This window comes from Chiloscyllium plagiosum, chromosome 15, assembly GCF_004010195.1.
Source record: "Chiloscyllium plagiosum isolate BGI_BamShark_2017 chromosome 15, ASM401019v2, whole genome shotgun sequence".
NCBI lineage: Eukaryota > Metazoa > Chordata > Chondrichthyes > Orectolobiformes > Hemiscylliidae > Chiloscyllium > Chiloscyllium plagiosum.
The window spans coordinates 51,013,470-51,041,304 of NC_057724.1; the positions used below are offsets into that span (position 1 = coordinate 51,013,470).

At 39.5% G+C, this 27,835-nt stretch overlaps 1 protein-coding gene across 6 annotated transcripts in view; it reads left to right on the forward strand.

Annotated features, from left to right (window-relative positions):
• The window catches only part of tenm1 (teneurin transmembrane protein 1), a 2,412,691-nt gene that overhangs the window by 2,244,837 nt on the left and 140,019 nt on the right, over nucleotides 1–27,835 (forward strand). For all 6 annotated transcript variants that reach the window (XM_043704862.1, XM_043704861.1, XM_043704865.1 and 3 more), the window contains one exon: nucleotides 15,907–16,123. In XM_043704862.1, the coding sequence (XP_043560797.1) occupies nucleotides 15,907–16,123 (217 nt within the window). The remainder of the gene's footprint in view (nucleotides 1–15,906; nucleotides 16,124–27,835) is intronic.

Sequence of the window (27,835 nt, forward strand, 5' to 3'; positions counted from 1 at the left end):
ACCTCTCATGCTCGCATCCAAATCATTTATGTAAATGACAAAAGGTAGAGGGCCCAGCACCGACCCTTGTGGCACTCCGCTGGTCACAGGCCTCCAGTCTGAAAAACAACCCTCCACCACCACCCTCTGTCTTCTACCTTTGAGCCAGTTCTGTATCCAAATGGCTAGTTCTCCCTGTATTCCATGAGATCTAACCTTGTTTTCTTTGAGTTCACATCATGCCCATAGTCAATGATTAACATACATGAGCTGTTTCTATTGAGGTGATAATCAAACTCCATTATTGTCACAACCACAGAAGACTAGAAGTTGGTTTTTGCATTGCATCTGTTTCTTTAAGGTTTCTGTGCCTGAAGTCCCTTGACATCCTTCTACTCTGATATTCCTCTTGGAACTAAGTACAATTAATTTATTTAGAATTTCTTTCCAGACATCGCCGAATTATATTCTGAGAATTTACATGCACGTATATCTTGGCTAATAAATCTTTCTCTTCCTTTTTTGTCACAATGCAGTCTGTCTTATTTAAAAAAAAATTCAATATGTCTATAACTAATTCAGGGCTGTGATCTGATATCATCAAATTTCACAAACACCAAATGCTGTCTCATATTTATGAGGCCAGACTTCAGACAGAAGGTTTGTTTTCCAATTATAATTTAGAGAAAATTATTCTACTCGAAAATAACTTTATACCTTAATTCTGAGCTGACGTCCGTCTGTAATAAACACAAGATTCTGGAGACCTGAAAAAACAAAGAGAAAGTGCTGTAAAAAATTCAGTAAGTCTGGAAGTATCCGTGGCAAGAGAAACTGTGGATGAATTTTCCCATTTTTGGCAAAGTTTGTTTTGGTGAGATTTATGGCACCTAGTCTGTTATGATCCACGGCACCTATTCTCATATAATCTTCCACTCTCCATCTCTTTAATTATATATTCGGACAGTGCCCATTTCAGAGAATCATGTTGCAGCAGAAGCAGAAAAGCTGATCACTGCTGCCAGGACTTTATTATCTTCATGTCAATGGCACTGTATTTAAGACCCAGCTCTACAGAATATCAGGCACTGCAAGCAGAGAACTGGCCTTCACACTGTGATCTGGCCTGGTTATCCCCAAGGAAATGGCTCAGAAAGGTAAGTTAGCTCCTTGATTCACTAACAGGAACTTAAAGCTGGTCATGGACAGAACAATGGAAAGAAGAGCAGTTATTTTTCCTGCTGACCTATGGAAGAGGTCATATCACCAAACTCAACCAATCTGGACTAAAAGATTGTCCTGGGTCAGTGCAGTGTCTCAGGTGAAACACAATGCACAGCAGTTCAGATGGAAGGTTAATGATTTTCTCCACATTGTAAGGGTAGGCTCCACCATCTTCTCTCTGCTACCGCCTGGTCACAGGGCCACTACATGCACTACAATTCTCACTTTTTTATGCATCATGCCCACTGAATGACTCTCACTCACTTAACCCTTTGCAATTCTGACTCACTTAGGACACCTCACCAGCTCTCCTGCTTCAACATCACCACTAGCTATTCTTCCATCCACTTCCCTCATATTCAGTCCTTCCTTTGGTCTTGTGGAAAGAAATTACTCACAGCCAGATCAAAAGGTTGAAAACCATGGAGGCAGTGTGGACAGATGCTGGTCATACCATATGAGGAAAAATGTTGGATTTGGCTGGAGAAGAGTCCATCCACACGTGTGGGGATGGAGAGACCTTAACACTCACCCAACCAAGTAAGGTTCATTGTGTTGTTCAGTGATGCTCTCTTATTACCACCAGAATGAACTCATTTGTAACTTTCTCAAATGTTTATCCCTCTTACACAATTAGTTCCCTCTCCTTTCTTAGCAGCACTCAGTGAACCTCTGCCTCAAAGAGGGTGGTGGCAGAGGCCACCAGTTGCAGCTGCATCTTTGCAGAGAAAGCCAATGAATGCTCCGAGCAAGGCTTCCTCCTGTACCCTCCTTCAGCTCTGAGGCTGTCACCTTGGTGCTTTCTCGATTAGGAGTGAGAGCACATTCTGACAAGCACATCACTGACAAATCTCTGCTGTTCATCAAGGAAGAAATACCCTCATTCTCTTGCACTCAGAGGACTTCTGAAAACCGAATATCTTTTCTGTCCCAGGCAGAAGATAATTCCATGTTCTCAGCTATTAGTGACTTGGCCAAGTGCACAGCCAAGCTTGTCGGAGGCAGTTGGTATACTGGGTTAGGGAGTCCATTAATGCTTATTCCAGCTTGTGTACATCTGGCAGTTAGGAAAAAAGTAAAAACTACAGATGCTGGAGATCAGAGTCAAAAAGTGTGCCACTGGAAAAGCACAGCAGCATCAGGCAGCATCCGAGGAGTAGGAGAGTCGATGTTTCGGGCATCAGCCCTTCATCAGGAATGTGGAATTGGGGGAGCCAAGGGGGCTGAGATATAAATGCGGGGGACTGTGATGACAAACCAAGTCTTCCAGGTCAACAGGGCCAACCACAGATCAGGCTCTCTCCACCCCATTTAATGTAGCGAATAATGTCCCCCGTGTGCTCCCAGAAACTTTTCAAAGTCTCTGAAAGTTATCATCCACTTGATGACCAATCACTCTTCTCGTGAAGATTGTTACTTGTGAAAACGTCTCTTCCCAGAGTTCTTGTCACCTCCTTTTCTCCGTGGGATCCCAGCTTCTGCCTTAAATTACCCCTTTTCATTGTAATGATCCCCTCAAAACCAGTTCAACAGCCTCCATCCGGAGACTGAGTTTTCCATGTTTCCCAGAACTCCATGGATAGGCTCTGATAAACTCCCTGACAGTTAATGCACCAATTGCAGGATTGATCATGACCAATGCTGGACTGATTTTGAAGTAGAGCCCTGACTGATCAATGCTCAGAACCTGGACTGATGCCGCTACAGCACCATAACTAACACCATGCCTGTAATTGCTGGACTGGTCGCACTTGGCTTGCAGTTCAGGCAGTGGCCTTAAGCCTAGATTGCAAAGACTCAGATCCCTGGACTCTGATAGGACCAAGTGCCTGACGATGGACCCTCTAGTCCCCTCTGACACCTCTCAGGACTAGTCACTTTAGACTTTGAGACATGGCCACTTGGTTGAAGCATATGCAATGTGTTTTTCTGCTTAAGTTGCTGGCACACGGTGCAGATTTGACATTGATGAAACATCATCATACAGTAACATGTTCACCTCCTTGACTACACAACTGCATTGAGATATGACTAGCTACCTGCCTCTCCCTGTGTGCATGAAAGCAATAAGAGCCACAGAGGCCAGCAGCCTTCAAATAAGTGCAAAGTGAATGTGTGCTAAGAAACGAAACTTAGAGCTATTCAATGTGTAGATGCACAAAATGTGTGTATGCTCTTGTAAGCAAAGCAACTTGGCAGAAGCATGCAGGTACAGTAGATGAGTCCAAAGTGAAGTCTTGAAGGGTTGAAGTAGTGTGTGAATGTCTCTGAAAGCAGGCATGATGTTGTGATGAGACTGGAGTTTTGGTGATGCCTAAAAGAATGAGTAAAGGAAGAGAGGAGCATGTAGGGACATTGTGGTGAAGACCCAGAAAAGCAAGAAATCAACTGTTAGTTAATTGCTGTGTCTCTCATGTCAGGAATTGGTACCATCTGGTTTCTTGGCAAGAAGAGATTTGGAAGTTGAAGAGAACTAACTCAACTTAGTCTATTAGAAATGTGATGCATGAAAATAAAGCCATCACAGCTCAATTGCCAAATTCTGACCTTACTGTTTAAACCTTAAGGGCAAAATCAGAATTTATTTTCTCACTGTGAAGATTCTGATATGTTTTTCAATTTCACAATATTTTCTCACATTTCTTACCATTGCTGAAGAGAATGGAAAATTTTCTCAATGTTTCAACAACACTTCTCAGAGCAACTTATGTTCACTTGCCAGAAGGGATCGATGTTTTGAAATTGGAAAAGAGGACCTTAGTGACTTATTATTTTCCCTACTTAGCCCATGCCCTTGAAGTCTAATTGTCTCACCTCAGTACAATTTGATTCTCTGAAATCAGCTAATTCAGCCCAGAAGAGTGCATCTTTTATATTTGACTTTGTGACTGTTGATCAAGTTAACTACTGCAGTGCCCTTTGTTGCACAACTTGCCCATACATCCCAAGTTTGCCATTAACAGTAGTTCTTGTATTAAGTTGGAAAACATCTTTACAAAAGTGAGGAAAACAAAACTAATATTTCCATTTGTGCTGGTTTACCTCCTCATTAAAACAAAATAAGCAAGTATATTTTTAAACTGCTGTTTCGTGAATACTTCAAACATCATGCACTCTGTGCTATTTACAATAAACACAATTAATGCTTTTCGTTCTTGCAATTAAATCATCATTCAAGATTGATCCTTAAGTTGAATACTAAAATAGCTGTAGGAATTCTGTTAATTAGGCCACATTTTATGAGAGCCACTTCACATATCCTTGTTTTGTCTATGAAGCATAAATCCAAGTAAAAACCCCGACGCCAGGAGATAAAATTCAAGCATTTTTTTCAGTAAGAATTCTTCATGCTGGTGAATTTTCTCAATGTCGTAGAATTATATGAATTTACAGTTGATTGGATGTGCAAAACTTGAGTCTTGCAGAAAAAAAATCGCTTTTGTTGAAGCTTTTCGTCTTGTGCCAATCAGGATAATTCTCAAGAAATATCAAAATAAACAGAAAACAACAATGATATTATGAGATGAGAGTGCTGATTGGTTGACAAGTGGACTCTGATTTTTTTTAAGACATTGCCGTTAAGAATTCACTATTTAATGATGACTGCCATGAAATTAGCTATTCAAGACTATTATAAGGTTGAGATCATCTCGAACAAAATGTAGCTGCACTGTTCATTTAAATCTATTTCATGCATTGAAGACAGCATAATGATTAGGATGATGAATCTGCACTATTCCTGGGAAGATGAAAGAAATTGAAGTGTTCTGAGTAGCTTTAATTAAATTTTCCTCATACATAAAGGGTTTACATTTGATTCATTTTTATGATATTGCATAAAAGATTTTCGAGGTAAACATTAACAATGCATAAGGTATTATTTTTTGTGAAGTTCACTATAAATATATTTAAGCACAACTAAGTATAAGAAAAAGACCTATTTTAGGATAAATTGGTGTGAGATATCAGGCACTTTGCTCAATCTAATTTCTAATATGAACCCTAAGCCTTTCATTAAAGAAGCTGACTTCATTGCTATTAATGCACCAATGTTAAGTTCTGTTGTTGGTTGAAGAAATAAGCACAAGTGGATTCCTAATGGAAAGACAAACTGAATTATTTATTCTGGGATATTTTAGTGCAAACTAACCAATCTCCTCTGACGTTGCTCAAATTGAGTCAGAGCCAGTCTGCTTGATAGAATCACAGAATTGTGAGGTACAAAAGGCAGCCATTCAGCCCATCATGCCTGCACCAGTTCTATTGCCTTCTGCTAAACTGCTGTCTTTTCCCCATGTCACTGCATAACATTTATATCCAAATAATCATTCAATGCCCTCTTGAATTCTTCAATTGAACTTGCCTCTGCCATACTTCCATGTCTTAACAACTTGCTGTGTGAAATGTTTAGACTGATGAATGGATTCTCTAACTTCATATAATGTTGATCTTGTTAATATTTGGTGTAACCTGTATTCTTTACTCTGTCCAAGACTTTTTTACCTTTCACCCAATGATCTGTATGTCCTTGCTTACTATGATCTGCCTGTACTGCTCACAAACAAAGCTTTTCACTTGACGAAGTTAGTTTCTTTACAACTTAGGTGTACATGACAGTAAATCAAATTAATCAGCTTACTCTCACATCACCTGTATTTTGCTTGCAAACCTATTTAAATGTATGCATTTTCATTCTTTTCTCTTTTCCGCGTACGAACAGCTTCTCGCCATCTACTCTGTCTAGGATGCTCATGATTTTGAAAATCTCTATGAAATATCCTCTCAGTCTTCTTCACTCTGAGAAGAACAGGCCCTATTTCTTCAACCTATCCACATGACTGAATTCCTCATTCCTGCAAATCGCTGTTGCATTCTTTCCAGCGTATTCACATGTTTCCTATAGTGCAGCGTTCACAACTGTACACAGTCCTCTAACTGATATCTAATAAGTGTCTTGTATAAATGCAACATCACCACCTTGTGTTTGTGCTCTCTGCCTCTGCTAATAAACCAGAGAAGTCACCAATGTATTCAATAACTATATATCCCATTCTTTAAGGATGAAACTGCATCTCGTCAGCATTTGCAGTGTAACACAAGCAGAGGAAATTAATTCCCAAATGAGAAATACCAGTCAGTGTCTGCACATGTCTTAATAGGATAACTAAGAGGTCTAGTTAAAGGGCAGGGGAGTTTCATTCCACTGTGTGACCCAATCCCACCCCGTAGCCAGACTCTCCTAAAATGGCTTAGAGATGGGTCTATGTCTATAAATTGGCATGCCAGTTAATAGTACTACACAGCAGATAGGATGGCCATCAGTCATATGGACGTGACTATTTACAGATTCACCCAAAGAATTTGGAAGCAGGATTGGTGTACACGTCTACTGTCAGGGATGATTTACAAATTGTAAGATGCCTCATTAATTATTTTCTGAACTTAACACCAGATCGATTGTACACAGAAAGTCATCATGGTTATAAATAATGTTTGTAAAACACTTCTCTCAAACTGTGTTGGAAATCATTCAATTCTTCTTGCCTCACATTAATACAGAAATACAGTCAGCATTTATATTGTGCTTTTCACATACCTACTGTTCAAATTAAAGGAATTGCTTCTTACATAATACAAGAATATATTTAGATTTTAAAAAATTAAAGGAACTAAACAGCAAGCCGGTTTCTTGGTTAAGCTACAGAAGTAGTTTCAGTTTACTGGGTCACAGAGACAGTCCTGTTAAGTGGAAGTACCAGTCGCTGAGCTGCTCCAGTGGAGGGGATGACATGAACATAGCGGTGTGAAAGTATTCTGTGATGTAATCTTCCTTTTTTTTACAGCTGAGAACAGTTGTAAAGAAATTAACTTCATCAAGTTGTTTTTCTTAGATCTCTTACAGTTAAACATTGTGAATGGTGGAAGCTTTAAAAATAATGGGCTGGATTTTACCAAAAATCAGCAAAGTGTCAGTTTTGGGGGGGGTCAGGTGGTTCACCTCAATATGTTCACCACACATCTATAGCATCATACTTATACTATGGTGTACTCACCAGCAGCTCAAGAACTTGCCACTGCCAGGGTCTCCCAGGATTCACTGCATTGGTGCAATATTTAAAGCTCAGCCATGAATCAGGTCAAATGCTGTTGGCCATGGATAGCCCTTCAAAATAAATGTAGCAGAAAGGAATTGAAATAAGTTTCTGAGGGCACATTGGTGGCATTTAGTTACAAAGGCATGCTCACATTTATAAATGTATTGACGCTTCATCATCACCTGTATGATTAACTGTCATTGTAACTGCAGTTCCAAGAATCAAGCTGAACAGGCAACCCATCCTTGGTGGCCATACTTTGTCTGAGGATTGCCAATCTTTCTCCAATGCACTGCACAGTATAACATCTTGTCATTATTCAATCTGGGAGTATCATGTGCTGCAAAGCCTTCAGATGGTTGAAAACATTCATTTTCGTTGAGAAACAGCAAAAGTGAAGTAAAGACAAACTTAAAAAGCTCAATTTGCTTTTGAGAACAGGCAGAGACTGCTTGCCTTTTGAATAATAACAAAAGGACGGTCAATAAATGATCACCGCACTCAGCTCTCATCTTTGGAGCAAGGTGCCAATTAAGTTCTGTCTGGCTGGTGGTGCCTGACAATGCTGTACTCTATTGCATTTAAAGTGATATTTCTCCAGCTCATTGTCCTCATTTTCACATGCAGGAAACTGTTATCACTCTACAAGCTCTTCAGCATCCTTCTCACCCCCTCTTTGTCTGTTTCCAATGTGCAGAGTGCAGCATGCTAGGATTATGCTGCACACTCCATCAGGCCTTCACTGCAAGGCCTCCTCAAGCTCACTGAAGGATTGGAACCTCATCTTCAAGAGGTCTATTGCCTTTTCCCTGATGGCTCTGTTGGAAAAATGGACTGCAATCAGTTTATACCAAGTTCTCAATCAAGGGGTTGCGTAATGGAATGGTCAACCATGATTGCAGAGGGTAGCCCTTGTCACCCAGTCATCCTTGTTCAGCATTCAGTCCTTGAAATGAGCCAGGAATATAATAGAGTCATTTAGGATAGAAACAGGCCCTTCAGTCCACCATGTCTCTGTCAACCAACAGACACCAAACTACACTAATCCCATTTACCTGCATTTGGCCCATGACCTACTATGCCCAGGCATTTTAATGCTCATCCAGATGTTTCTTAAATGTAGCGATAGTACCTGCTTCTGCTACACTCTCAGCATTTCCACCAACTTCTGGGTGATGTTTTTTTTCTCAGATCTGTTCTAAAACACTTACTCCTCACTTAAACTTAGGCCTGACGGTCTTGGATATGTCTGCCATGGAGAAAAGATTCTCACGATCTACTCAATCTGTGCCCCTCATAATTTTATATACCTCAATCAAATCCACTCTCAGCCTCCTCTGCTCCAAGGAAAACAAATCCAATCCATCCCTAACTGAGACTTATTATCCCAGGCAACATTGTAGTGAATCTCCTCTGAACCCTTACCAGTGCTATCATATCCTTGAGATAGTGGGATGACTAGAGCTGTACTCCACCTGTGGCCGAACCACTGTTTATATTATAAAGTTGTGCTAAGACTTGTTTCTATATTCTACGTCCCAGCTAATGAAGCCAAGTATCCCATACTTGACTTCCCAAGTTTCCTGAAGAAGGGCTTGTGCCCGAAACGTCGATTCTCCTGTTCCTTTGATGCTGCCTGACCTGCTGCGCTTTTCCAGCAACACATTTTTAAGCTCAGATCTCCAGCATCTGCAGTCCTCACTTTCTCCAAGTATCCCATATGCCTTCTTCACCATCCTGGAGACAGTGAAGACTGCAGAAGCTGGCAAGTCAGAGTCAATAAAGTATAGAGCTGGAAAAAGTCAACCTGAAATGTCACCTCTCCTGTTTCCCTGATATTGCTTGACCTGCTGTTCTTTCTTCACCATCCTGCCTAACTGCCTTGACACCTTCAAGGATTTATGGATTTCTGCACCAATGTGTGTTTATTCCTCATACTCCCGAGGCACCTACCATTCATTGTGTATATTCTTACCTTATTAGACTTCCAAAATGCATTTATCTGGATTAAATCTGTGAATACAGATGAGAGGTATTCATTTAAGACCTCACCAACATCTATTGGCTTCATGCAAAGGTTTCTAATATGCACCACTCTTCCTATTTTCTCTTAATATACTGAGAAATACTGTGGAGTTTTTCTTAATCCTATCTGCCAAAGATATTTTGTGGCACCTGTGGCAATACTATGGCTTTAAGAGGTTGATTGTCCTTTTTTCAAAGGAAGATTTTAAGGTGACGACATGTCTATCAAAAACTCATAAAGTAAACAGTTTGTGAAGCCTTGTTTATTTTTAAAGTTGGAACAATAGAAGCAGCCTGAATGAGTGGGGTCAAGCTCCCACAGAACCAGGATTTTTAGTTTTATTTTCTCAGTAGCAGTTGTTTCTGGGTCTGTTGCAACAATACATCTCTTCCTGCTAATTCTCAGAATTCTCTTGATTTTTTCCCCTTGGATTACTGGAGTTGCATGTCACAGAGTCATAGTCACAGAGATGTACAGGACAGAAAGAGACCCTTCGGTCCAACTCGTCCATGCGACCAGCTATCCCAACCCAATCTAGTCCCACCTGCCAGTATTTGGCCCATATTCCTCCAAACCCTTCCTATTCATATACCCATCCAGATGCCTTTTAAATGTTGCAAATGTTGCAATTGTACTAGCCTCCACATGCTGGCCCTGAACTCTCATGATACTACTTTTAAAAGACTCCCACTTTCCAAATGTAAATTTACCTGCAAGTAGCTATTACCCCAGACTATGTTTGCCAGGTCCTATCTGATGCTCTCAAGGATAAGGCATGGCAGCTTCCAATATGCCTGGCACAGACTTCTAACACGTAGTATCAATGATCGCAAATGGATTATACAGTGCTAAAATTCAACACCTTTCAATTGATGAAGCCTGCAACATTCTGATATGGTGCTGTCAACACATGTGTTGTCACCAGCATTTTGCCCATTTGCGAAGTCTGCTACGTTTTTCATGAGGAATTGAGATGAAGTACTGTGATCTGGCACAAATTACATCAGTAACAGGCTTGATATATTTCAGTTGAGGATTGAGAGATCCCACACAGGTCAGAAATGCATCCTTGGAAGCAACAGTTGCATTAAAAAATTAGCGTGGCTATCACCATGGTGGCTACCGGGATTGATGTCCTTCCACTCTTTGAGGTTTCAAGTTCCCCTTCAGCAGATGGCATCATTCTGGGACAGATTTCCAGGGACATCTGAAAGTTGTGATGGCAATGCATCTCATTCATCTGGAACAAATGGACAAAAGATGTGGGTATCCTGTACCTCCACCATGTCCTGAAAGAACCCTCTGTTGCAGCTTTTTTATTGGAAGCTGTTGGCAGCCCCTGGATGTTGGTGTTTTTACAAGACTGTCCAGCATAATTGTTCCTCTGTAATTTCTCTGTGCCTTTGCAGCACAGAGTACAACATTGAAGTGGAGCACTACATGGTAAGTGGATCAGAGATGAGCCATAATGATGATGCGGTGAGACTGGTGTGACCAATATCAGCCTGAATGGACAGAGGTTGCAGGCAATCACTGCCCATGGAGCATGCCCTGAGATGTTGGATACTGTTGCCAAGATGGGGGCCCAGAAGAGCTGGAGCCATAGCTACCCGTTCTTGCTTTTATCTTGGGAATTGTTGCCATGTAATTTCTCTTTGCTGCATGAGAGTCTAGCAAATTTCAAATAAATGAGATGATATAAACCACTAAAAGATGCAAATAGGCCTCTGACGGCTCACTAGTGAGATTCTCACCTTGCTGCTTAAACCTTAAGTGGAAAATCAGGCATTATTTTTTCCAAATTTCAAGGAGCTCATTTTTATGAACTCACCATATTTTCCCAACTCAAGCACCTTGACCAACACCATTCAGGTACTGGGAAAATTCAGCAAATAGTTTCTAATTTGTGGCAGTTCTAATCTGATTTCATCTTACTGCTCACTTATGAAATAAAAGCGGACCTTCCATGACAGAGTAATGCGATTGTCACCTGCAAATTGCTTTTCGACCTCCTTGCTAATTGCCATCACCATTAATCCTTCTACCCCTTGTCTCCTGAAAGTGTTGATTGCTAATTGGAGTAAGGTATTTTTCCCCTCAGTGATAGATATTGTAAATGCTGTATCAGATGGATTTGTATCAAATAGATGTATTTGATTATTGCTTGGAAATAATTGAGATTTAGAAATAGAAACTATCCCTAACAAATCTGGTTGTAATCTTGACTGCAGCAGTTTACAAACTGCATTTGGCTTCAATAAATGTGTCCAATTACTATATATCTCATTCCTTATGGACATAGATTAGATTACTTACAGTGTGGAAACAGGCCCCCTTCGGCCCAACAAGTCCACACCGACCCGCCACTCACCCAGACCCATTCCCTTACATTTACCCCTGCCCCTAACACTACAGGCAATTTAACATGGCCAATTCGCCTAACCTGCACGTTTTTGGACTGTGGGAGGAAACCGGAGCACACCCACGCAGACACTGGGAGAATGTGCAAACTCCACACAGTCAATCGCCTGAGGTGGGAATTGAACCCAGGTCTCTGGTGCTGTGAAGCAGCAGTGCTAACCAATGTGCCACCGTAACGCCCACAAAGCTACCAGAATTTCTTAGAAGGGCTGGGCAGCATTGGAGCAGATTAAGTTTGCGCCAAGTAACTCTTCGAGGACCTAAGGGGCAACATTTTCGTGCATAGGATTGTGCAAGTATGGAATGAGCTGCCAGAGAAGTGGTGGCAGCTGATATCTTTTAAATGTCGTAATTGTATCTGGATGGCTATATGAATAGGAAGGGTTTAAAGGGATATGGACCAAATGTGACAAATGTGACTAGATTTATTTAGAATATCTGGTCGGCGTGGACGAGTTGGACTGAAGGGTCTGTTTCTGTGCTGTACATCTCTATGACTCTGTGAAATGCACACATTGCTTCAGATGACTATTTTCAGCTGACTTAAGTTGTTCAACAGCAGGTCAACAACAAAAAACAATTTCCTGAAAAAGGTTAAAAAGAAACTGGAGATTTTTCAGATCAATACTGAGCACACCTCAATGTGAACTCTACTCTTGGGAAAAGTATCACTTGGCATGTAGCTTTATTTTTTTGCTTGGCATGTAATAACCTATATACACATGAACACTGTGGTACCTTTAATATCACAATAGGGCAATATGTCCTTGTTCTCAAAAACCATCATAAGGCATTCTGTAGTCTGTTATGACTGGAATCAATTTCAAAACAAACCATAATGACTTGCCTGCCACTGAAACTCAAAATACTGACCCAAAGTTTGGGAATGGAATTGCCTAACTGCAAACGAATTCATGTATTGAAAATGGAAAATGACATTAAAAGGTCTCTGAATACAAAATGAGAGCTGGCAATGGTGGGACTTCATGTTGCAATTATTCCTGTCACACCATTGCCAGCTCTCATTGCAGTTAGGCAACTCCAACGTTAATGTGTATATAGGTTATTACATTCCAAGCAAAAAAATAAAGCTGTGAGAACTACATACTAATTGATAGTTTTACCAAAAGTAGAGTTCACATTGAGGTGTGTTCCATATTGGCCTGAAAAATCTCTAGTTTCTTTTTAACCCTTTTCAGGAAATTGTTCTTTGCTGTTGACCTGCTTGGGGTCAAGCAATACTCTTAACTTCCACGACTTGCCAAAAATAATCTCCACTTTTAAAATCTCCAACAAAATTACAATCTAAAATCTTGAACATATATAAGCTGATTTTCAGAGCGTTGTTATAAAGTAATCAATAATTAACTCATATTAATAATTAATTAATGCTTAATGATAAAGAAGCCCTAACATGTTTTTGATGTGTTTAGTGGGCATTTCATGATAATGAGTGTCTCAGTAAGAAACCATTATCACAAAACCTCCTGATTAACAGGTCAACTCTGATTTTAACTTCCCAATTGTTGAATTTACTGCTGCATGTGCAGTCACTACAACTTGTCGTCCAACTCACCTTTCAATGAAGCGCAATTATTTCTATTATTTTGCTATATTATCATTTTATTACTGCAATTATTTCCATAATAATAGCAAGCCTTCATGTTTCACTTTGGGGAGCCATTTTATAAAGCTGTTCTGATAGGAAGAATATAATGCAAGTGATGTTCCATTTTTGTTTCAAAGTACTAAGAAAGCTGATACCAACTGTATGCTGTAGCAATTGCTTCCTTTTGGAAAATCTGGATTAGCATGATGTTGATTTAAACTGACAAGGTTATCTTCCATCAACAGTCAATGAGAATCTGATAGAGTCTTAAGGGTATAAATTTATCGAAATGGAAAAGACAGTCAGGTGGAATTTAAATGGGCTGAAAATTCACTGTTAGCCATTGCGGTCAAGACACGTTTATGCCCTTAAGTCTAGTAGACTTGAAACTGGAATTTCAACTTTTGAGAATAAAGTACCATTTATGAAGCTCATGCTCTACTGAATTTGGATTCATAAAGTGGAACCTTTTAGCTTGGGGCAGGTATCATTGCTACTGACCCAACACTGTGCCCAATTTGTCATGCTTACAGTACTGTTGTCAGATGCAAATTGGAAAAGAAGAGCTCTGTCATCATCATTGATAACCTAAGGAGATATTTTTATAAGAAGCAAGTTAATCTATACTGAGAGCTATGAAATATAAAGTAATTACTTGGAAAAGGGCACCCAAATTATTGTTGAATTACTCATGCCACATCAGAAGTGTGTGAGAATTCAGTTGAATGAAAGAGATATAAAAAGCTTGTGCAAACAGCCACTAAGTATTTTGAGCTACTCTTATTGTGATATTTTTTAAATTGGATCAGTTAATGTTAAAAAAACTTATAGAACTGAGTTTGAATAATAAACAGTGAAAACTCAAGTAATTGTCATAACTGAGGGGCATCTGGTGTAGTGAAGACAAGTACAATATAAATAACAAAAGAAGCATCTCACAGTTCTATTCATTACAGAGAGCAGGACAGGAAAAATTGAGATATTCTATCAGGCTGTGAGCTCAAAACGGCTAATGAATAACAGTACCGCCTTCAAACTGTAAACAGACAAATTAGAAGACACTATGAGGATCTGAAAAGAGATCTTTCTCAGCCAGAATTGTAGATTTTCAAATTGGGACTGTTCTTTCCCATTAATGCAAATGATCCTGTCTAATAACATTGCAACATTAATTGGCTTGAGGTGGGCCTTCTTCCCTCATCAAGAGAGGAATCCAAATTTTGAGAGCTGTCAAACCATTAAAAGGCTGGCAGCTTTGTGGTCTCGCCTACACCAACATGAGTGGTGGCCAGAGCTCGGATTGCAGCCAGCCCCAAAGAAGGTTTTCAGCAATGGACTCTGAAATTTAGGATAACTTTACAGTTACACACCAGCCAACTTGGCTGGACGCTGCAGCATGTATGAAGAACTTGGCTGGTAAGGACAGGTGGGGAAGGCAGATGTTCAAGTAGGGGATGATCTTGGGAGTGTACCTTCAATGGACATAAGGGACCTTGAAAGAAACCATACAGAGCAATCATGAGCTCAACCAGTGAAACTTGCTAAGTTGGATGCTTCTATTATACTACATACATACATTCCTGATAAAGAGCTTATGCTCCTCGGATGCTGCCTGACCTGCTGTGGTTTTCCAGCAGCACACATCTTCACTCTGATCTCCAGCATCTACACTCATGACTTTCTTAAACCTACAGTTTTACAGCAAACAAAGGGAAACTAGAATAACCTGGATAGATGATGTCTTTACCACAGAGCTCTTAGCTGAACTATCAGTTTAGCTGACATAATTGACACAATATGCAAAAAACTAGGAAAGTTATAATCAGCACAGATTCTCAAGAATGCACAAGATATAGGAGCAGCTTTAGACCATGTGGCCCATTGAATCCCCTCTGCCATTTGTGCCTAATCTTGAACTTCAATTTAATTTTCCTACCCACTCACCATATCCCTTGATTCCCTGTTCACCAAGAAACTACATCCAAGGATAAGTCAATACATTGTTCTGTGATTTAATTATTTTGGATTTGGTTATTTTGTCTGGGTACTGAGCCTCTTCTATTTGATTGACTGAAAATAATCTGGTGGAGCTAGAGTGTCTTGGAACTGGCTCCACAAAGAGAGTTCCAGAAAGGATCTAGTATCCAACAAAGACCACATTGTTTGGAAACTTCTGTAACTTGAGATGTTCCAATTTCTACAAATAAATCATTTAGGAATTTGAACTAGAGTCATCTCTATATTGTACTGTGATAAATCAGGTAAATAAGTTATACAGACAACTTGGCAAAAACATAACAGTCAGTACTATCAGCAAGAGCAGTGAATTGTTCAATAAGATGCACCTCAGATATTTCAAAAGTAACAAGTTAAAGCACATAATGGATGGAGGTAAGACAGCTGACAGCCCTGAGCTAATTTTAGAATTGAAAGGAAAATTCCTGTGTCAGTGCACTATGTACACCATGCTGGCAGAAGAAAAATAATATTATCTTGGAACCAAAACATTCATTTTTTAAAACACTGCCTCATATTTCATTCTTTCTTTCCAGATGGTTTAACAGACTGTATGGACCCAGACTGTTGCAAACAAACAATTTGTTACACTGGTCAGCTTTGTCAAGGATCACCTGACCCTCTTGACCTGATCCAACAAAGTCAATTGCCTTTTCCCCTGCATCCCCCAAGACGCTTCTATGATAGAATAAAATTCCTGGTTGGGAAAGACAACACACATGTACTCCCCACTGATGGTCTCTTTGACAACAGGTAATTTTTTTTTAAAAAATCAATCCAATATTTTTTGCTGTTATCTTTTTGAACTCAAGGTATTATTCATTGTAAGATTGGACATTTAAAATAAAAATGTAATCAATGTTAGGAACATGAAATAGGCTATAGGCTGTTTGACTCAAAAGACATATTTCATATTTTCACAAGTCAAACTAACTAACTGACTTTTCATCCTATTCATCCGTCCCTTATATTCTATCAGGTACTATACTAAACTATTGGCAACAATTGGTTTAGTGAAGAGTTTGCATAAATTACTTTCCAAGATAAATATCAAAAACATGACCAATTTTTCATTCATCAAAGCTGAACTGTTATTGAATGAAGTTGAACAAATATATTATCAATTTTAAATTATTGAGAATTCTTTAATGTGCAAGATATGCAAATTAAATTTATTTGAACTATATCTGAATGAAGATTCAAATTGCAAAGAAAACATTTGATGCAAAAGGATTAACAAATTAGATTTTTTGGCTTTAGTGCCGGATAGTAACACATTGAAAATCATGGTGCAGCTCCGACTGCCCTGTTCCTGTTGGCATTCAGCTTGCAATCATTTTAATGGAGTATTTGATATTAGCAGCATGATTTTTACAGATACCTCATTAACCCATGCACATCAGAGTCACTTGGCATTACTACAACATTGATACAATTTTTAACCATCAATGGATGGAATGTGTGCTAAGCCATGGCACTTGCTCAGTATGTGAACCAGCAGTGCCTGAAGGGATTGTTGCAGACCTCCAGTTAAAGGGAAGTCGAGGTTCCAAAGTTATTTTTATGGTACCCCGGGGTTGCGTTGCATTCCTACCTGGGATTACATGCCTCCTGGCATCCCCTCCACCTCCAGCTTCTCAACATATCCAGTCCTTCCAATCATCTCACATTAATGTATGTGTACTGTATGGGTTCAATGATGAATTTATCTGGTCTCCTTGATTACCAGGTGCTTGAAGTGTACCATCAGCTGTCCACTGTGATGGTAATCAATCTTAACAGAGTCCTGACAATGAGAATTAGTTTGTACTCTCACTTTTGTCATTGTCATTCCATTTTGCTTCTTTGGATATGTGATACTGCGTTAATGAATACTGACCCATCACCATGAGACTGGCTATGGCAAGGCACGATCCAGAATGTTTTTGAATGTCAAGAGGGGGATTAAACAAAAGGTGCTATTATATTTCAGCAAGTATTTTTAAAAGTCATGAATGTTGTTCTTAACTTTATAGTGTTATTATAAACTAATCCATCCACAGATATAATGGTCCTGACGTTCCAAACAGGTTGGGAGAAAGGTCTCTGATCCTAATTTGACAAACAAAAATGCACATTTACCTTTTGGAAGAGTTCTCCCTGCAAACTGATAGGCCAGGAGTTTCTTAGTTGAAGCAGTTTAGTCCAGGTTGGGAACTCATGCACCTAACTGCAAAGTGGATTGGCATTAAAACCAGGCCTGGCCTTTTGCACCATTATTTAAAGTTTTTCTCATCCTTCCTCTTAGGATCTCACTTAACTCTCAGAGTTCTCAATCATTTCCAAAATGCAGTCTTCTTCAACAACTCTCTCTCTCTTCCCAGAGTGGCGAGCTTTTATCTTGGTCAGCTTTTATCATGGTCAGGTGAATTGACCATGTTAAATTGCCCGTAGTGTTAGGTAATGGGTAAATGTAGGGGTATGGGTGGGTTGCGCTTCGGCGGGTCGGTGTGGACTTGTTGGCCGAAGGGCCTGTCTCCACACTGTAATGTAATGTAATGTAATCTAATCTAATCTTCTTCCAGATTCAAGCTGTTTTTCTTTTCCCTGTATCTCTAACCAACACTTAGATGAAGCTTTTCCTCTGGGGTGCTACTGTTACCCTGTTGTTGCCCCCATTAATGTTCCAACCACTTGTTAGTTTTTGTGTTTTGGCTGCTATTACATCTTAAAGCAGTAATGTTCTGAAAATGGAAAAATGAAATGTCTTCAGAAAGATTTTTTTAATCGTCTGGGTCAAATTACCACCATCATCTTGCAAGAATCAGCAATGGTGTCTAGCACAGATGTTATGTTCAGTTCTGAAGGCAAACTGCTGGTGGCTTGTGGTTGGGACAGTTCTTTGCCACCAATCCTCCTTTCTAATCTGGGTCTATAGGCCTATCTAATTGTCACTGTTACAGATAGATTTGATGAGTCTTAACAAGAAGATTCATTTATCGAGCCCAAGAAAACGTAGCATATTGTACGATAGCAAGAGATACCAATGGCTTGAATGAATTAGCCAATATAACAAATCTAAGAAGCCAGAGATGGAAAGTCTGTTTCCATCAGGAACTTGTGGTAGACTGCACCGAAAAACTGTATGGCATCATCAGTTTGTGTGGAGGTTAGTACAACTTTAATGTCATCATTCAGAACTATTACCTAAAACAATAGATTCCTGACAATGCCACCAAAGATTTCAGCTTCCTGGCCAATTCCTGAAAGTTCAGCTGCATCAGGACTTGGATGCGATAAACATAAAAATCCTGCCCATGCTACTGCAATGCGAAATGCGATCTTTCTGTTATAACCATATACCCTGAGCAATTATGTAACCCATCAGTGGTGACACTGCCATGCCTCTCCATTGGAGAAGAATATAATTACAGGGTGACAAGTTTGCACTTGTCCTCGTGTAGACACAGGAATTTGTAATCTTAGGATTTGGTAGGAAGACTGCATAAATACGAGTTTTAATATATTAAGGATATACAAGGAAGTTTTTATGAATCCCTACAGTGTGGAAGGAAGCCATTAGCCCATCAAATCCACATTGACCCTCTGAAGAGTATTCCATCCAGACACTATCCCTGTACCCCTGGTGTTCCCATGGCTAACCCACCTAGTCTGCACATCCCTGGACATCATGGGCAATTTAGCATGATCAATCCACCTAGCCTCCACAAAATCATAAGTTGCTGGAAAAGCTCAGCAGGTCTGAGAAGAGAAATTAGAATTATCTTTTTAGGTCGAGTAACCCTTCCTCAAGGCACATCTTTGGACTGTGGGAGGAAACCCATGCAGACACGGGGAGAGCATGCAAACTCCACACAGACAATCATCCAAGGGTGGGTATTGAACCCAGGTCTGTGGTGTGGGGAGGCAGCAGTGCTAACCACTGAGTCACGATGCTGCCCTTGTTTTGCACTAAATTAAGACCAATAGTTTGTTGTGACCGTGCAATCTTAAATGCACGGTAACACACGGTAACTTTTGAGATGCAAAAGTTATTTAAAAATATCATAGTTATTCTAATTTCATTTCCATTTTGGGTTCCCTTGCATTCATTCATAGAATTACTGCTGGCTTTTCCACTTTGATAATTGATAGCTTCTAAATGGACCTGATTCTGCATCATCTCAATAACAAAGGAAAGTGTTGGTATTGTGGTAGTGTCACTGGACTAATAATCTATAACTCAAAGTTAGTTTTCTAGGTTCATCGGTTTAAATCCCACTATGGCAAATGGTAAAATTTAAATTAAATTTTGAAAAACCTGGGATAATAATAAGCTGGCCTAACAGTGACCATGTAACCACTGTTGATCGTTATGGCAACGTATCTGGTTCACCAGTATCTTGTAGGGAAGGAAATATGCCATTCTTTTCTGCTCTGGCCTCTATGACATCATAGTTAACTCTTAATTGCCCTCTAGACAAGTAGGGATGGATAATAAATGCTGGCCTAGAAGCAATGCCCACATCCCATTAATGAATGAAAGGATTGACAATAATAATATTGCAATCATATGTACTTTCAAGTATAAACATTGTAAATGGTGCAACTAAACAATTGTGATCCTATTCTTCAATAAAGAACCAGAGCTAATATTTTTTTCCCTTAAGCCAGAGCCTGCAAGTAACATTTCCCATTAGGATTGCCTCGAGTCAATTAATCCATGTAGAATGTTGTCAAATCTGTTTCCTAACCAAGGGCTTCAGAAGGTATAACCTAATCAAGCCTCTACGTGAACTATTTATTAAATTGATATTTTTGTGATTTTTCTTTTTCTCTTCACTACAGTACATGTTCAAGTTTTCAATTGCCACAAGATAAGTTCCGACAAAGAATATCTTTCAGTCCATTTAATCTCACCCTTCCAGAAAAAATCCTATTTTGGTGTATAGAGGATAGTCCTTACCATTACCTCAATTGGAAACACAAAATATCAAAAATAGAGTGAGCTCAGTGTGACCATGGAAACAAGCTCAGTAAAATGTATCACCTTCATGCTATTAGTCTCAAAACCTGGAAACTGACATTACACTCAAAACCTGGATTCCCCAAGGCAGTTAAAATATATAGCCAGTAATGATTGTAGAATGACTAATTTCGAAATCCTCTATTACTTCTCTATTATTTTCAACCCAAATAAGATGAATATTAGTGAAATAATATTTATCACGTATATAGCCTTTTAATCAAAAAAACTTTTCACTGTTCCATCATTTTCAATGACATTTGGTAAAATTGACTCCAGTAGTACATTTATTATGCCCAATGGAAGATAAACAGTACAAGACCAGGTTAACCCTCTGTATTCTGAATTTTCTCCACAAGTTATCATTGAATAAAAGTCTCCTCCAACTAACAGATATTTTTCAAGGTAGTTTCATTTTGTACATTTGAAAGAGGCAGGTAATGTGGAAGTTAAAGTTGCTTTGAGTTACTGATCACCAGAAAATGATCAGATCCCGCATCTTCTGCAATTGTCATCCACTCTCCTGGGCAGACGACAAGATGTCATTCAAGCCTGATGTTTATAAGTACATGTTGGATCCCACCAATAATGTTATGAAAGGTGGGAAATGCACCAACAGCATTTTAACATCTCAGCCTTTTAAGCCTAGCTAGATACCAGTTGATGATCTTGGCTATAGAGGGGCTATTCCTCTATTTAGTTCTACTTGCTCCGAATGATTGGCCTGTATTTTACAGCAGTTCAATGCAGGATTGCAGACCTCCTCCCACTGCTGTTGGGATGTTTTCCCGAAGTAAGGTTTGCCCATGCCAAGAATCCTGGCCACTCAGGAAAAGCTGGTAGCTGAGCCAGAGATGGGTAAAATTTAGCCAATTATTTCTTTCTAGAAAATATCTGCTAATTTGACAACATGTTAGTGATAGAATCTTAATATTAGCAACAACACTGCTAACTGATTGCATTTCTTTGAAGTTCAGTAATATTTTAATAGGATCGGATGAACAGTTCCTTTAACTAAATTATTGTTTGAATTTTATCTGTATGCAAGTTGAACTACCTATTTACATTAAATGCCTGTCACCATATTGTTGTGGCATAGTGTATAGTCCTGATGAAGGGCTTTTGCCCGAAACGTTGATTTTCCTGCTCCTCGGATGCTGCCTGACCTGCTGTGCTTTTCCAGCACCACTCTGATCTAAACTCTGGTTTCCAGCATCTGCAGTCCTCACTTTTGCCATAGAGTATAGTAGCCTTCTGTAAAGCAATAATGGTATCCCTGAGTTGGATGCTCTGTCTGAGCTGCTCTCACTTCAGCTTGACATTGCACCATTATCACTGAAGAGCATTCCTTACAGCACCGAGGGGATTTTTCCATTTCATCAATTCCAAGCCTTTTGACCTGATTTTAATTGCTAAACTTACGTTTACAGTGTCAAACTTCAGAAGTTTTATGTTGCAGGCTAGGTTAATTGGAAGGTCAGTCAAAATGATTGTAACACATTTTATTTTGGAACTTAAACACAAATGGGACTATGCAGCAATCATTACTTATACACTGAATTTTGTGCTTATTGAGGCAAAAGATGCTTGACTTCCTGAATGACATTGAGCACGCCAAGATCAACAGTTGATACAGGGTAAAGCTCCATCAGAATATGTCCAAATCTTTGTCTCAGAATATTGCCTTCCACGATAGAAATTCTCTGGAACACTGTCAAATTAACACAGTTTTATGCTGCAGACTTATACTTATTAGGAACTAAATTAAGGCTGTTCACATTTATTTTGCTTAAAACGTTTAAAAGCAGTTGTACAAAGAGACTTCCAAGCCATATGTTTGGATTGATTCAGACAATCATTTCCAAGGTGATAAAATTAATTAATGACTAATCTACAACCTACAATATAATTAATTGTCAATGTCTATTAATCACATAATTATTGAATTGTATAACATTATAATAAATAGTTATTTATAGAGGGATTATTTGTAAAGAAACAACCATCACATTTATTGGTATTTCCTGATGATATTAAATTCGGAGGTATGATTTTGAAATGATAATAGTTCTCAAGTGCAGTACTGTCATGTCAATTGTTTATAAGTGCAAAGAAAACAATGGACCTTTCACAACCTCAGAACATCACAAAGTGCTTCACAACCAAGTAAGTATTTTAAAAGATAACACTTAGTCATGAACAGAAATCCACACCTCAAATTTCACAAGGCCCTACAAACAGCAATGAATTAAATAATCAGGTACATGCTTCACATTTTTGGGGTTGAGGGACAAATGTGGAGACCACGTAGACCAGGAAACTGGGAGAAATAATTGCTATGGGATCAGTCATGACCATTTGAGGGGATAAACAAGGCCTCGCTTTAAAATATCAAAGGAAAAATAGAGCCATAAGAACAGGAATAATATATTTGGCAGCATAAGTTCCAACTTTCAATCAGATCATTGTTTATCTGCAACCTAACTTCATGTGCCTTTACCTTTGCTCCAAATCACTTACAGCTTTCATTAATCAAAAAAAGTCAATCTCAAATTTAAAAATATTGATTGATCCAGGATCAGTAGCTATTTACAGAAGCAGACGCTAGACTTCTATTTCCCCTGTTTATAGAAGTGTTTCTTAATTTAGACTTGCCTTCTGGTTGAAATAGTTTCTCTACATGTCTATGTGGAGTCTGCACATTCTTCCCAGATCTGCATGGGTTTTCCTCAGGTACTCCGGTTTCCTCCAACAGTCCAAAGATTAGGTGGATTGGCCATGCTAAATTTCCCTTAGTGTCCAAGGATGTGCAGGTAAGATGGATAATCCATTTAGTTGTTCATAGATGCTTTTTCTGGCAATAGATTTCATGCATATTAGGGATAGAAACCATTGCTATATCACATTGAGTTCTCTTTATATCAAATCCAACCTGACCACATGTCATTTTAACCCTTTTCAAAGATTTTGACATTTTGTCAAGGGCAGTCCTTGTCTCTTCCCAGTGAAGTCAAGCCTACCCAAATCAAGGATCATATTTACTGTTTTATACTCTCCCTTTCAAATATTACATTGAATTATTTAAAAATTACACAATTATTTAAAAATATTCTTTTGATTACTTTGTGAGACATCGTGACACAAAGGAGACTGATATTTGGAGTCCCATTGCCCCTGAAAAGATAGTGTGAACTTTGAAAGTCTACAGCCTATTTGGTATTGAAAGGAGGTGGTAGCCTAGTGGTATAATCATGTGACTGTTAATCCAAGGATCCATGTAATATTCTTGGAATCTTGGTTCAAATCCTGCCATGGCAGATGGTGGAATTTGAATTCAATAGAAAGTCTAGAATTAAGGGTCTAATGATTTTTGATTTTTAAAAAATCTGGAATTACGAGTGTAATGATGACCATGAATCCAATGCCTATTGTCAGAAAAATCCTCCTGTTTCACTGATGTTGTTTAGGGAAGGAAACTGCCATCCTTACCTGGTCTGACTCCAAACCCACAGAAATGGGGTTGATTCTTAATTGCTTTTTGGGCAATTAGGGATAGACAATAAATGCTGGCCTTGCCAATGACACCCTCACCCCCATGAACGAATAAAAAAAACTCTGTGCTGTTGAGAAGGATGATGGAATTTGATTCAAAAATAGTGAAACAACAACGACACAGTTCCATGTCAGATGGTGTGTGGCTTGGAGGGTTCCCAGACATCTACTGCCATCGTCCTTCCAGCTGATTGAAGTTGCAGGTTTGGAGGTTAAGGTTGAGGAGTCTTTGTGAATTACAGCTATGCATTTGTTGCCATTGTATGCTGATGTGGAGTGAGTCGATGTTGGAAGGTGGTGAATGGGACATTAATCCAGCAGACTGTTTCATCTTATACCATGAGACCATAAGATATAGGAACCGAATCAGTCCATTCAGACCATTGAGTCTTCTTTACTATTCAATCTTGGCTGATATGTTTCTCAACCCCATTCTCCTGCTTTTCCCCATAACCTTTGAAGCCCTTCCTAATTAAGATTCTATCTATCTCTCTCTTTCATGCACTGCACAGCCTTCTGTAGCAAGAGTTCCACAGATTCACCACCTTTGGCTGAAGAAATTCTTTCTCATCTCACTTCCCTTGGAGGCTGTGCCCCATGTCCTGGTCTCTTCCTCCAAGTGGAAACATCTTGTCTATGTCAATTCTATCCATGCCTTTCAGTATTCTGTATGTTTCAGTGAGATTCCACCACCACCCCCACACCCCTCTGCCATCTCCACCCAACCATCCTTCTAAACTCCATCAAATTGAGTAAGACGTTCGACAAGGTTCCCCAGGGGAGACTGGTTAACAAGTTTGATCTCATGGAATACAGGGAGATCAAGCCATTTGGATACAGAACTGGCTGGAAGGTAGAAGACCGAGAATGGTGGTGAAGAGTTGTTTTCCAGACGAGAGGCCTGTGACCAGTGGAGTGCCACAAGCATCAGTCCTGGGTCCACTACTTTCTATTATTTATGTAAATGGTTTGGATATGAACATAGGAGGTATAGTTAGTAAGTTTGCAGATGACACCAAAATTGGAGGTGTAGTTACCTCAGATTATAGTTACCTCAGATTACAACAGGATCTTTATCAGATGGGCCATTAGGCTGAGGAGTAGCAGATATAGTTTAATTTAGATAAGTGCGAGGTGCTGCATTTTAGGAAAACAAATCTTAGCAGGACTTATACACTTAATGGTAAGGTCCTAAGGGGTCTTGCTGAACAAAGAGACCTTTGAGTGTATATTCATAGCTCCTTGAAAGTGGAGTCGAAGGTGGATAGGATATTTAAGAAGGCATTTGGTATGCTTTCCTTTATTGGTCAGAGCATTGAGTATGGGAGTTGGGAGGCCATGCTGCAGCTGTACAGGACATTGGTTAGGCCACTTTTGGAATATTGTGAGCAATTCTGGTCTCCTTCCTATTGGAAAGATGTTATGAAACTTGAAAGGGTTCAGAAAAGATTTACAAGAATGTTGCTACAGTTAGAGAATTTAAGCTATAGGGAGAGGCTGAACAGGCTGTTTTCCCTGGAGGATCGAAGGCTGAAGGGTGACCTCATAGGATAAATAGACAAAGTATTTTCTCTGGGGTGGGGGAGTCCTGAACTAGTGGGCGTACATTTAGGGTGAGAGGGGAAAGATGTAAAAGGGACCTAAGGGGCAACGTTTTCATGCAGATGGTGGTGCGTTTGTGCCAGAGGAAGTGGTGGAGGCTGGTCCAAGTGCATTATTTAAAAGGCATCTGGATGGGTATATGAATAGGAAGGGTTTAGAGGGATATGGGCCAAGTGCTGGCAAATGGGACTAGATTAGGTTGGGCTATCTGGTCAGCATGGATGAGTTGGACCGAAGGGTCTGTCTCCATTCTGTACATCTCTATGACTCTATGAATACAGACTCAGAATCCACAACCACTCTTCATAAGATTAGCCTTTCATCCCCAGGTGGATGGTATTGACTTTGTTTTTCTTATTTGATAGACACTCATCCAGGAAAATGAAGATTATTCCATTACACTGCTGATTTGTGTCTTGTAGATAGTGGAAACACTGTGCAGAGTCAGGATTCCCAAACTCTGAGCTGTTCTTATTGCTATGATGTTTCCATGCATGTTGCAATTAGATAAAATCAAAAACAAAAACAAAAACCAAAAACAAAATTGCAAGAGAACCTTAATGGGTCTGGCAGTGTCTGAGAGAAACAGAATTAACATTTTGAGTTCAGGAAACCCTTCCTCAGACTTAGCTGAATCATCTATCAGTCTAGATGTGCTCAGTTGAGGGTTAATCACTATGCCAGTGAGGGGCTCCTCCATGTTGCATCTACAAAAAGGAGAACAAATGTAATTTGATCAGTTATTGCCTGTCTCCTCTGGATCAACAGCAGAGTAATGGAACAGTATCATCAGTGCTGTCAAACTGCAACTACAAGTAACAATACTTATTCACTCAGTTTGAGTTCTGTCCTCATGTGGTTCTGAACCACATTACAGCTTTGGTCCAACTGGAGATAAAAGAGCTGAATTCCAGGAATGATGTTAATATGTTAATATCATACTTAGCAATGGTGGAGTAAAGAAGTAATCATTAAACTGAAGTTAGTAGGAATCGAGGGAAAATTCTCCACCAGTTGGAATTATACCTCTCATAAAGGAAGATGTTTATGGTTGTTGTAAGCCAATCATTTTAGGCCCATGATATCACAGCAAGTGTTCTTCTGAGTAATATCTTGGCACAACTGTTGTTTCTGCAATGACATTCCCACCATTATAAGGTCAGAAGTGAGGATGTTCACTGATGATTGCACTATGTTCAGTATCATTTCTGAAGCACCTCTTTATGCAATCCTTGCCAAATTCCTGAAAAGGTTTGACAATATTCTGCTGATTGCTAACAATAATATTTGTGCCACACGAGTGTCAGGCAATGACCATCTCCAACAAGAAGGGATCTAACAATCTCCCCTTGACATTCAACACCCATGTTGGATTGACTCGGCCACAAATACATCCTTTCTTTCAGTCAGCCCTCTCTTTATTGGATGAATCTCCTGGATCCAGTGATCACCCCATTCAATTTCATGAAAGGCATCTCCATTGAGCTAGAAATCTCCAAAAAATGAGTCTGTTATGTGGCTGTTGTGCCACTGGCAAAATAGCAAGAGGCACAAAATAGCAAACAGCAAAAAGATTTGCAAATTGGCAGCCACACAGCAAGAGAGAGAATGACCCGAAACCTGCTTCTCATCCCAAGTGTGGGCTAGGTTCCTTCCAATAGAACTGTATCAAAGAGGGACACATCCTGGCACAGGTTCCTGATATTTTCACTTGAACTATAATGCCTTCTTCTTCACAGATTACAAAACCCAATTTCATGAAGCCAAGGAATTTCAGTTCTCAAACTTGTAAGTTAGTTTTGAACGCAGACCCTTCTGACTCAGAGAAAGGTTTTAGTAACATTTGTTCTGGGATGACAAAGCTGATGGAATTTGTGGATTGTGAAAGATGAAAGTGTGCAGACTCTGTTGAATAAATTGGTTATGGGATGAGAACAGATAAGAAACAAAAGTCTTGTCTGTTATTTTCCAAACTCTCTGACCATCGTCTGTGCATTTTGAGTACTTCATTACCAATTGCACACAAATTTTCAATAACATTTGATAAGGAATAAGCATGATGAACTTGAAACATGGATCAGTATTTGGAGCTATCATGTTGTCGCCAACACGTGTGTTGAATATCACTGGGGCAGGAATGGTTGTTGGATGTGCCGGGGTTTAGATGTTTCAAAAGGAAGAAGGAGGGTGGTAAAAGAAGTGGGGGAGTGACATTGCTAATCAGGGATAGTATCACAGCTGCAGAAAGGGAGGTCATAGAGAGTAGTTTGTTCACAGAGGCAGTATGGGTAGGAGTCAGAAGCAGG